Consider the following 12,273-nt stretch of genomic DNA (forward strand, 5'->3'; position numbering starts at 1 on the left):
CCCCGGAAGCGCTTCCCCCGCCCCTTCCGGCACCGGCCGCCCGCCCCCTCCGGCGGCGCCGTTCCCGCGGCGGGCAATGAGAGGCGGCGGGACACAGAGTTAGCAGCACGTTTATTGTAAGACTTGGCACTGCTACAGCGGCTGCTGCACCGCACCGACACCGGGGCGCGCCTCGCCAAACGTCCGGTAGAGGTAGCAACGTATCGGCCCGGGACGCCCCGAGCCGCCGGCCCCGTAAGGCATCTCGGAGAGGAGCTGCCCCGGGGCTGCTCCTCGCCCCGCCGGCGAGAATAGGCCGAGGGAACGGCGCAGCGCCGGGCCGGGCAGCTGGCTTGGCCCCGGCCCCGGGAGGAAGCTGCTCCGCCGGCCACCGACCCGCCTGCTTTGGTTACAACACGTAGGATCAGAGTTTTGCCCAGTCACTGAAGAGGTAGCTAATGCTCAGTCCGTCGGTTATACAATCTCCAAGGAAAAACGTCCATTCTGCCTTCTCAACCTTTATCAAGTCAGGAGGGCCGACTATTTCCCCCCTTTATGAAAAATCAAGATTTAACGTGACTTTAGAATTCAACAGTTTCAGTACGTATCACATTTTGATTCTCCCTCCTCGCCTTTACTCCTCCCAATGACTCCAGAACCAAAATCAGCCCCACATAATTTTGAAATTATTTCAACAAAAGTTCAGTGGCAGCTATCTAAGTTTTGCCAAAAAGCTAGTGGAGAAAAAGACCGACACTTCAATTTTATCAGTTACTAACCTGCAAAACATGTCTTCTAAAAGAAAAATAAATTAAGGAAAGCCTCGTCCCTGATCTATACAGGAGGCTGTGCAGCTGCACCATCCACTGCAGGAGCACATGCTACACAAGCTACCACCACTCAGAAAAGTGGTGAGCCTAAACCTCTGGGAAACCTATGAGCTCTAACATTTTCTTCTATATAGAAAAAAAATAAATAAAATGCCAACATAAAAAAATCCTAATATATTCAAGGAGTTATTAAAATATTTTTGTAACAGACTTCAGTTATTTTTAGGATATGCAGGAAGTTGTACAGCACATTGTGAGACTATCCACTTACCAGCAAATAGTATTCTACACATGAACACACAGATTATGATAACTGCTGTAGTCCTCGTCTGAATATGCGGCATCAGTAGCAACAACCAATGGGTCTAGTCTTTCACTAATCGGAACATTGCAATGAAGACAACATTGTACATACATGGACAATTAAGTTCATCTTATTCAATAATCGAGCTGCCTCTGTATATTCCATTTATAATAATTCTCACTCCATTTTAACCTGTGATTCCGAGAAGAAGCATTAGCCAGGTTTTTCTTTTCTAATGCCTCATCTCTATGCTCTTCACTTGTCTGTTCCATATAGGGGCAAATGTCAGATGAACTTTACCACCAGTGCACTTTGCACCTTGCCATCTGTACATTGCCCTCTTAGACCTCCAGTGTTCTGGAGTCACACAGCGATCTCCTGAGTACATCTCTTGGTCTGCACCCTTTTGCCAGGCCCAAAGCACAGACATTAGCAAGAAGTCACTTTTCATCCCACAGATGCGTCAATTTTCATTGGAGAAGCAGTCTTGTACCTTTCTGCATTTTCCTATTTATTTCTGCTGTGGTCTCACCGAATGACCACAAGCAGCCTTTGAACTGAACAGCCAGCAGTCTCGGCCTTCTCAGACGTCGACACCACCACAGCAGAGGGTGGACTGAACACCTATATATCTTGACCAAATAATTTTTTTGTTTCTTAGGTAAACCTTTGTCTCTTCATACCAGCTTCAGGTCACCCATGGCTACTTCATCAAGCTGTATTCTCCTTGCAGTAACATTACAACTTCATAATTCCACAAAAAAAACTTTCCAGATAGAAAAAGCTCTCAACACTGTCCATTTTGCTGCCGCTTTTTCTAGCATTTGTACAGTTTTATTCCTTTTTCTGGCAGAAGACCATTTTCTTTATCGTGTCCGTGTTCATATCTGGTTAGACTGTTCACTAGTCTCTTACAGCATGTTGACCTGGCTCTGCAAGCTCTTATTCTCCATGTCTATCTTCATTTTGATGTTAGTGCTATAACTTATTTCCATATAGTGAATAATATATTATCAAAATGTTTGAAGAATACAGAAGATTCTGCCTGAAGACAAAACGCAAGTGTCAGATGCAACCATCACGGTCTGTTTTAGCTCAGAACAATTCTAAAAGCAGGTTGCTTTAAGAGGAGGAACAGTTTTTCTTCCCATACAAATCTATTGTCTGTCCCAGGAACCTGAACGATAATTTTAATAAGTTCCAAATAGTTAGATTTTAGGCCTAAATATGTTTGCTACAAGTTGAAAAATGTAATGCCCTGACTTATTTCCATTGCTTCATAGCTGTCCATGTAATAGTTCATGTAACAGTAAAGTACAGTAGTTTAAGAACTCAATTGCAAAAATTGATTCACAGAATCACCTTGCTTTTCTACTTGAAAGTATGTGGATTTCTGAAAACGTTCTGCAACATTAATGCTTTTTAACGTCCATCAGTGTAATGTCTGCATATGGAAATCCTGGCTTCTACACACACATATCTGAAGATCAGGACCAACTTTTGATAATTACATACAAACCATTTTTTGCTCTAACACACCTTTGGTCATACCTGTTTAGCATTTTTAACCATACAATAGCAGCCTTTCACCCCTGCCCCTCATTCAAACACACGAACAGGATTACTTGTAAGTAGAAAGCATAATCTCAGCCTCATGGCAAACCTTGTGGAAAAGAGCTGCACTGGAAGAAATACTTATTCCAAATACGAACAGCAGTTCTCTACATAGGATCAGCCATTTGATTATTAGTTTATGCTACACTTCAATGTAATACGAGTGCTGTTCTACTGGGAATGGTGTTCCTCAGATAAATTAATTTCTTTCAGCCTGATTGGGATGCGGATAATTCCACGGCACTTTTGAGAAGCAATACAGTATAATCGCAGAATCCCAATTAACAAGCCATTCCCGCTACATTTGATGTTTAAGGCGGTATACAAGAGGTATTGCTGAGTACAGTCTATAGCTGATATATTAACCTACGGAAATTGTGCTACCTATACCTCATCCTAGGCTCTGTAAAACACTAAAGGTCATGAACTATGCATGTCACTTTAAAAAAAAAAAGTGTTCTCTGAATGCCTAAGAATTCAAAAAACTTTATGTTGTTAATGTTCTTATGGCAGGTATTTTTGTTTTTTTTTTTTCAAGTTAACTGACACGTGGCCCTTATTAGTGATCAAGGAGAGATAGACGAGAACTAAGGGGGGAAAAAAAAGGAAAAGTGTGGAGTTGTTTTATATTGCAGCTTTTAAATTGGATTCTTTTCACAGTGTCAAAAAGCAGTATTTCTCCACTCTAGCTTTGCTCACAAACCAACAACTGCTGTGGCTTATGTGATGCAAAATTTATGGAAGATGGATGATAATTTTTAGTTTTGAAGTGTTTAGCTTGTCTCACTACCTACACTGGTAAGTGCCCTTTAAAAACCCTACGTATGACAGCATGAGAATTAGGTCAAACTTGCACTCCAGGCACCGGCCTCTCACATTCCAGAACTGAAATTTATTCTCATTTTGAACAGTTCTATGCAATGATCAGTTAACCCTGCCAAATCATTTAGGGTTTTATCTTTTTATAATGCATGTTGAGGTTAAAAACCCTGAGAGCTTTTAAGATAGCACTGACTGGCAGCAGAAGTTTCTTGAAATAGTTTAGAAAGGGCAAAAAAGCGACAAAAAATACTTCATTTCAACTGTAGGGGTCTAGGGGTAAGATCAGAGAAAAATAATTTTAAGAGGTAAGTTTAAATTTAACTACATGGAGTGCTTTCAGTTATCCAGTGCTTAAAAAAAAAAAAGGGTTATTTCACAGACTTGTCCGCTTTGCTCTTTCCTCCATCTGCCCAGGCAGAGGCCTCTAACTGTACAGCAGATGGTTTTACTTGCAGCGCAGAGCAAGAGTCTTTCAAAACGTGTTAGTCTTGAGTCTCCTAATCAGAGAGAAATGAAACAATAAACCCCATAATCCACAGTAGAGACACAGACAGAAACCTGAAGGAAGATTGCTGTTCACACAAAATATCAAGTAAGACTAAGAATGATGGCTGAAGACCTGCCAGGTTTTGCAATCCAACCCGCCATCCATCCGTAGCCTTTCAGGGCATACCACTAGTTTAGGTAAGAGCCCAAACCAACTGTTTGCTCCCCTCAGTCACAATCCCTTCAAAGGGCTGGTTTTAATTGCTTAATTGACGCAGGTACTATCGTTTCTTAAACTGAGCACAGCCTGAGGCAGCTTCCCTGCATCCAGCACCTGGCTTGCATCAGCTTGCTGACAGACCTTACTGTCTGTAGCAGCGCTACATGTGAACGAATCGAAGTCCACTGTTATGTCTTGAACGTTTCTTTCATTGGCATTGTCAAAGCTGTTTTTACCGTGTAGTTGTTTAAGATGTTTCCTTAGAACAGGTTTATGCGCAAAGACCATGTCACAGTAGTTACACTTATGGGGTTTGTCCCCGCTGTGCAGGTTGAGATGGTCCTGTAAGGAACATTTCTGAGAGAACGTTTTCCCACAGATCTTACATTGGAACGGTTTGATGCCTGCGTGCACTCTCATGTGCCGGTGGAGATTGCCTTTCTGAGTGAAGGTCTTGCCACAGAGCAGACACATAAACAGTTTATGCATCTTTAAGTGATTAGCGTAGTTTTCCAGATGCCGAAATACTCTTGTGCACTTTGGACACTGATGATGCCACTGGAGACCTTTGTCTATACCGCGGTTGTTAGGCCCAAACATATCTTTAGAGGCCAGAATGATGTTATCGCTGCCAGCATAGGAAAGGGCATAATTGTGGAGGTGATTTTGCTCTATTTCACTTGCTCTGTTTTCAACAGTGGAGTTGATAAGAAAGTGTTGAGGCTCTGAGGAATGCAGTGCAGTTTGTTCAGGAGAAATAAACTGGTTTTGATCCTTCTTATTCCTGACTTCCGTTACCTCCCCAATGGACTCCACCTTGATGATCTGAATATCACTATCCTCCATGTCCATGCTGTCTTCTGAAGGCTGGATACAAGGTGAATCTTGCTGCAGAGAGTCGTCATCTCCTTGATGTTCCTTCAGCTCAGAGGAGTCACTCTGCTGTTCACACTCCTTGCTCTCCAATGGCTGCTTCGGTTTTATAAACTTCCAGAGGGCCTGTGTACATCGTTCAACAATGTGGCTCATCTGCAGAAAGCTTGCGGCTGTCAAGTAGTTCACGAGTTCCATTTCAGGAAACTCCAGAACGCCACTGTAGCAGGACAGAAGCAGCTGCCTCCCCACTTCTGAACTCTGCAGGATAGATATTTTCACATCTCTGGAGTCATTTAGTAAGAACTGATCTCTTAAAAAGGGAGAGCCAGCAGCAAAGACAATTTTATGCCCGTGAACTTCAATGTCATCTATATGGACCACAACATCACAAAATTTGTTTTCTTCCCTCAGTTTGTTCATTTTCTGTAACATTGAATCTCCATAATTGTCAAACTTGAAGTGAAGAATATCTGATCTTTCTGACATTTTGGCACACCTAGGAAAAAGCAGCAAGAAAAAAAAAAGGATTTCAGACGCCTTCAGAAACAAGGGACCACGGAAAGTTCAGAAACACTGACACCATCATTCTGCAGCACAACTGGTTCTGCTGAATCTACAGAAAGCAGAACAGCCAGGCTCGTACTCATCCCCATTTCTACGGAAAAACTTTAATTTTATGAGGCAATAGTCTTTAGCAAATATAAAGAGTAGCAACAGATCATCGTGAAATATCTTCCAAGAATTTCAGGCATTACAGAACTGTTTCTTTATGTTTTCTCTTGGAAGGCTACTTGTGAGCCTGTTTTTTCCACACCATTAGGATACTACAATATAAATGCAGTGACAGTGCCTGTGCCAAGGTAACGCTGTATTACGCTGTTGACAGCGCACGACTGTTCCAGCCACTTCCTCAGGCAATTACAAGAGTCACATCATGAGAAACTGAAAATGGAAAAGAAGTGACTTGCCTCGACACATGTTCAGTTTCCACTACTACTGCTCTCCAAGAAAAAAGCCCCAAACACCAAATGAACGCCAAACCCTCTTTCTCGGGGGTGGCAGAACGAGCTCAACTGCGGGTCGGTCGGGACCCCGCCGGGCGCTCCGGCAGCGCCGCCCGCTGGGAGCAGGTGCCTCCCCGGCTTTTACCGGCCGCGGATCGCCGCCGGCTGCTGAACCCGTTCTTCCCGATGTTCCGGGACAGCTCGCCCGGGAGCCTGTGCAGCTTTTCAAACCGCTGCCCGAACGCGAAGCCCTTTCCACGAGCCGGGGAGGCCGCGGGGAGGGAAGGGGCAGGTACCTGTAGCGCCGGGCCGCTTCCCCCCGCTGGCACCCGCGGCCGCTCGCACCGCAGCGCCCGCCGCGGCTTCCGGCTACGGACCTAGAGAGGGGAGGAGAGCCGCCGTGAGCCGCCGCCCGGGCCTGCGGCCGCGCCGCCCCAGCACTAGGCCGGGCCCGGCCGCCAGCCGCGCCCCCGGGGCGGCCCCGCGACCCGCCGCGCCCCCGGCCGGGCCGAGCCACCCGCCGAACCCGGCCCGCGGCAGAGGCGGCGGCGGGGAGCGCGGGAGGCGCGGCCCGTTCCGGACCCCGCTCCGGGGCCGCCGCCCGCGCCCCGCCAGCCCGCCGGGACCTACAGCCGCCGCCGCAGCCCAGGACGGCGACTCGGAACCGCATTGTTCGGCCGCCGGAAGCGCTCGCGCGCCCTCCGCCCCGCACCCGGAAGCGCCTGGCGGGGCGCCCGCCCCCTCCGCGCGGTCACGTGGTGGGCGGCAGCGGCGGCCCAGGCCCGGCACCGGGAGGCGGCGGCGGCGGCGGCCGGGGTAGGTGGGGCTCGCGCTGCCGGCGGGGTCTCGTCCGCCCCGTCCCTCCGCCCTCGGGCCGCCCCTCTCCCGCCGCCGCCCGGCGGCCCCGGCCCGCTCCCGCGGTGCCCGTGAGGTGCGTGCGGGCGCTGCCCCGCCGCCGCTCCGGGGCTCCACTGCCGCTCCCCGGCCCTGGCCAGCCGGAGGCGTGCAGGAGCTGGGGCGCTCCTGTGGCCCGTTACCGGCGTCGCCTTCCCGGTGCTGTCCCCTCCCGCCCTCTGTCCTCGCCACCCGGCGGGGCCCGCGGCCTCGGCGCGGAGCCGCCCGGTAGCAGGCGCGGGAGGCGGCGGGAGCGGGGCCGTGCGGCCGCCCCGGCTCGCACAGGGCCGGGCGCTGCCGGGAGTCCGGGCCGAGTCCCGGGGCAGGTGGGGGACGCCGGGCTGGGCCCGGCCTCGCAGCTGCCCCGGCTCGGGGTGGGGGGTCGGGGGGACCCCCTCGCTCCTCCGGTGCTTCCAGCCTCGAACCCACCGGTGTCCCCGGGACTCCCTGAGCGCGAACCGGAGCGGCGGCGGGGCCGTTCCGTCCTGCGCGGGGCTCCTGTGGGACTGACGGGGATTCACCGGCCAGGCGGCCGCTCTCCCTGGCCTGGCCGTGTCTGTTGTTGCCTGTTGCTTCCAGGTGAATCCTAGAATGCGGTACTTGATCGGGTCCAGACATCTGTTTGTGTGTCTGTTATGTACCGTAACCTCCGTGTTCGTCTTGTTTCCTTTTTCCATCCTGTTGGTATCGGCACGTTTGTTTCACTTAAAACATCCCCTAGATTGTGTCAGGGGTGAAAATTAAGTAGAAACGAACAGACTCTGCTAAGTTGGTTTAAAAACATGCATCAGCAAAAATTAAGTGAAATGGAACTGGTAGATGTAGATTTTGTGGTTTTTGTCTGTGTAGTTTTGCCTGTTCAAGGGATTTTGAGGGAGACCAGGATAAGAAAAAAAAAATACTCAGGAGAGGTTTGGAGAGAGGGAAAAAGATTGTGTTTATTTCTTAAATACAAGTTGGAGATCAAATACTGCTTACCTGCATTGTTACACAGATACAACTTGATCTATATTCCCAGTTTTATTCTACTTAGAGGTTTTGTTAAAGCGCAACTTGATGGGATTTCTGAGTTTTTTTGGCTACTTTATTAGAAAATATGTAATTGTATGGACTTCCCCCTTGCTGATTAAATTACAGAAACACTGTATTCTTTTTAAAGGCCTGTACTCAACATTAAAAGGTCAAGGACCTGAGCAAACTTAGTTTTGTGGACACAGTAAACAAATTAACAAATGGAGCTTGGCAGAGGAGTTTCCTTTCGTTTTCCAGGTCCTAGTGCAGACAGCTTTTGGTAGCACGCACTGAGTGTAACTCTTCTATTTTCAGTTCTTTCACGGCATATTTTTAAAGCGCTATGTTTGTTTGGTAGGCGTAACTCTGTCTGTTTGCATGCTAATGAGAGAGGAGCTCCAGAAGCAGACAGAGCGTCCTCTCCAGGGTTTGCTGGGCGCTGGACGCTGCGCCGTGTCCCGCGAGTCCCGCTCCCCGCGCAGGCAGCACATGGACGCGCCTGATGCCGATGGAGCATCGGCCGCCAGTGCGGATGAACCGCCCGTTCATAGTTAATTCATTCCAGCAACATTCTTGTGATGGGCCAGCTAAGGCAGTGTCAGCATTTCTTTTATAAACCACAGTTTCCCAGGAACTGCTGCATATTTCTGGGGTTGGAGAATTTGCGTATTACAAGAGCCTAAAATTAGAGTTTTGTCTCCTAAGCAGATGGTTCAAATTAAGATTATAAGCACAATTATGTTGGCAATAACTGTGAATCTGTTAAGGATTGTTAACAAAGATTGCATTAGCTTAACTCTTGTGTTTTGCCTGATTCCTAGTTTTGCATACAATGGCTAATGATTCACTCAGCTTCCTGAAATCTGCACTTCCCAGCTCTTGAGAAGAGGACAGGGCTGAAATTTATGGCAGCATTATCTCCAAATAATGATATCTTTTTTTCTGTCTGGTTCTTGAGTTTGGCAGGAACATCTGTGACTGTCAGTGTGTTTTAAAACGAACAGAAAAGTTAGGATTGCAGTTGCTATTTTTTATTAATTACTCTCTTTAGTCATCCTAGGTCTTTATTTTCACATGCAGTATTCCACTGGCTTTCTTGCTTTGTTCTGAGCACAAAATACTTCTCAGTGTTTTTGAGAATGTGTTTTGCACAGAGAAGGTGGATAAAGATCAAACATACGGTTTTGCAGACTAATCATGTGATGTGTGAGAAGAAAAAGGTTGCTAGTGGTTGATCTTTCTTGTATGTTTTTTTTCCCAAAGCCGCAATAAAATACAGGCGATGTGTATGTGCTCAGAAAAAGTCAAACCACAGCTCCTTTCCCATGTGTCTGTCAGTGTGGTGCCACTTCTGCTCTTGTGTTTCTCATGCTGCTCAGACTGAAACACCTGCCTGACCACCTGTAATGACGACATTGTGCTGTAGCGTTTTCCAGGCTTTGTTTTGGGACTCGCTGTGTGTTTGTTAAACAATGAGTGTAGACTGCTTGAATTGTAAGGTAAAAACATCATGGATGGCAGACTCTAAATAGTGCTGGCTTACTTGACATAAAACAGCTTTGCAAAGTACATTGTAAAGCTTCTGAACTCTGCTACAAATTCCACTTTTCACTCGCACTAAGGTGATAATGGTGAAAACTGGAATTCCTATAGGAACTGCAGCTGAAGCAGAGATGCTGAAAAAGATACGAGTGGGGAAAAAAATCTCCTTTCCTCTCTGGTTTGCATACCTGTTCTCATGCTTATTCTCTTTTCTGCCATGAAACCCCAAAACTTAAGTATATTTTGTGGTGTTTTCCCCTCTAAATTCAGTGCTAAGGGTGCTACATCTGCTGTTGCCTTAAAGGTAACTGCTTTTTTAAACAGTCCAAGAAGTTTGCAGCTGAGACGTTGATGTTTCTGCTCAGCCTCTGGCTTTTTATGTGGCTGTTGGTGTTCTAAACATGGGGAAATTGGCACCCCTGGAAATGGCGTGAGACCAGCTGTCCTCCTGAGGGCCTTGCTTCACCTGTTGCGTGTGTCTCAAGGTGGCATTCAAGCCTCATTCTCTTGTAGTACTGTAAAATTGAAGGGTTTATGGTTTTCTTTTTTTAATATGCTGTTTACTTTAAGCAGTACTTACAAGGAAAATTTTGATCACAAGTTGTGGGTCAGGTGCCAAATGCTTGGGAGAGGATAGGAAAGCAGAAATGTTTTGTCGATCAATCTATGTAACTAATCTCAATGATAGGTTTGTTTTCCAGTTGTTTGAGATCTTAGCACGGTGAGTGGTGCCTTTCTGTTCCTTTGCACACTATATTGAATAGAGGAAGGTAGGTTGCTACTGTTGTTTGATTGCTTTAAAGATTAAAAAGAAGAACATTTTTTAAAAAGTTTGATATTGGACTGGCATTGTGGCATTGTATAACAGCAGCAAGCACAGAGTGAAGGTGAATCGCATTGAGAATTAGAATTTTAAATAAAACTGAAAGCAGTGACCCAAGAGCCAGCTGTGTTGCCTTTCCCATTTTGCAGCTTTTTCCAATGGTCTTTTGTGTGAGGAGAGGACAGGATACCCATTTAATTACACAGGTGAGCAAAGAAATACTAAGAGGCAAATTTTTATTAATGTCTATGTTTTATCTCGTCACTCTGTCTCCTGTAGGTGTGTAAAGACACCTTCAGGCAAATACTACTTGATTGTGTGTAGTTTTATGTTGAGTACTAAACTGTGCTGAATTCAAAAGCTCATATTTTATTGATGTTCAAACAAACCAAAGTCACTTTCCTTATGAGGGATGAGACATTGACTTCTTGTGAGAAACATTAAAACTCGAGGTCTGCCCTTGGCCAGAGTCTTTTCTCCTTCCACTCCAAACTGGGAGAACAGAGAGTTTTGGTTCTTCGCCAGGTTGCAGGTGTTACTGAAGACTGGTCACCACTCTTGGTTGTTCTTGCGTTTTGATTACAGAGGAGTCGTAAACCAGCCTCAATTGATTGCTCTGCTGGTCTTTGGTGTGTGCCCTTCTGGGCTGGCCCATGCTTCAGTGTTGGTTCTGCTGTCGTGTGTTTTCTGATTCAGGTACATAGATCCATCTGCATGGAACAAAATGTTGGCAGGGAACAGAAGAAATAAAACACATGTGAAGCAAAGTATGGGGATGTGGAAATTTTCATTAACTTCAGACAATATTTTAGCATTTTTAGTATTTGAAGACTCTGCTTTTGCACCTCGACTACTTGTGCATTAATCTGATCAACCTCGGTGGCTGATTCCAGCACGGTTGCGTAATTGAGCCTTGCTTGCTGGTGTATCACTAATAAAAGTTTCTTACAGTAGTTTACTACATGGTCCCCTTTTCCTGTGCTCTCTTATGTTGTGTAATTTCAGTAAGACTTTTGCTCAATGTAGGGTTGGCAAAGTTGGGCTAATTGGGACCTTCTGCTGTTGCAATTCTGTGTTGTGAAACTGCGGTGGAGTTCAGCTGAGCCAGCTGTGCCCCAAGATCGGCGTGGTGGCTGTTTACATCACGCTACTAAAATCAGGAGTATGCAAAAGCACAGCATGCTTTTTCTTTAATTTGAGTTAATATTGGTGAAAGATGTCAGATTGAAAGACTTTGGAAATAGGTGAAATTAGCACTCCAAGACAGACGTGCTGTACCAAAATAAATTGTAAACTGGATCCTTGACTTGATGATCTTTACAGCTGCTTGTGGTCAAAGCCTGCTCTTCTACTCATACTGTCTTAGTGTGGCAGATGAGTTTGCACTGTTTGAATGAAACAGTAAAAGATAAAGTGTTTGAAGCCTGTTTTTATTATGTGTTTCAATATATATTTGATATAGTTATTTTAAGATGATATGTGTATTATGTAGATAGTGCAATAAGGAACTTCTGTAGAAATGTTCTAATATGAATTCTTTAAACAAAAGCATCTTTAAAAATGAGAACTCTGCCCTGCCTTTAAGGTACCTGTGAGTAATACCAGATAGACGCATACAGCGGGTAAAACTTTTCACAGTATCTCAGTTTCTCAGCCAGTAATTCTCATTGAATGCCAATGGATCTTAGAGTGATTTGGAAAGGATATCTAAATACCTTACGTGCTTTTGAAAACAAACCACAATAATTGTAGGAACATTGTTATTCGTGAACAACCCGCATCTGTTCCTGCTCTTACGCGCTGCTTCAGTTGTCCAGTGAAACGTTTCAGGACCGTGAAGCGACTTCGTCGGGAAAGTAATCGGGTTA

The 12,273-nt window shown here is 46.1% G+C and overlaps 2 protein-coding genes across 5 annotated transcripts in view; one reads left to right on the forward strand and one right to left on the reverse strand.

The window, feature by feature from the left end:
* Positions 1-131: 131 nt before the first annotated feature.
* On the reverse strand, positions 132-6,811 carry ZBTB26 (zinc finger and BTB domain containing 26). Of its 2 annotated transcripts, XM_065648488.1 has the most exons (3): positions 6,766-6,811; positions 6,432-6,512; positions 132-5,627 (listed from the first exon to the last, which is right to left on the reverse strand). In XM_065648488.1, exon 3 carries the CDS (start codon positions 5,615-5,617, stop codon positions 4,301-4,303), a length of 1,317 nt encoding a protein of 438 aa, XP_065504560.1. In that variant the 5' UTR covers positions 5,618-5,627; positions 6,432-6,512; positions 6,766-6,811; the 3' UTR covers positions 132-4,300. The 2 variants fall into 2 exon arrangements, with proteins under 2 accessions (XP_065504560.1, XP_065504559.1); XM_065648487.1 differs by having other exon boundaries at positions 6,432-6,805.
* Positions 6,812-6,862: 51 nt separating this feature from the next.
* Positions 6,863-12,273, forward strand: part of RABGAP1 (RAB GTPase activating protein 1) — a 63,052-nt gene continuing 57,641 nt past the window's right edge. For 2 of the 3 annotated variants that reach the window (XM_065648365.1, XM_065648368.1), the window contains exon 1: positions 6,863-6,951. The gene's annotated coding sequence lies outside the window, so the exon portion shown is untranslated. Of the gene's footprint in view, positions 6,952-7,416; positions 7,609-12,273 lie in introns of those variants that run through there. The other variant, XM_065648366.1, reaches the window with a different exon arrangement.

This window comes from Caloenas nicobarica, chromosome 19 (genome assembly GCF_036013445.1).
Source record: "Caloenas nicobarica isolate bCalNic1 chromosome 19, bCalNic1.hap1, whole genome shotgun sequence".
Classification (NCBI taxonomy): domain Eukaryota; kingdom Metazoa; phylum Chordata; class Aves; order Columbiformes; family Columbidae; genus Caloenas; species Caloenas nicobarica.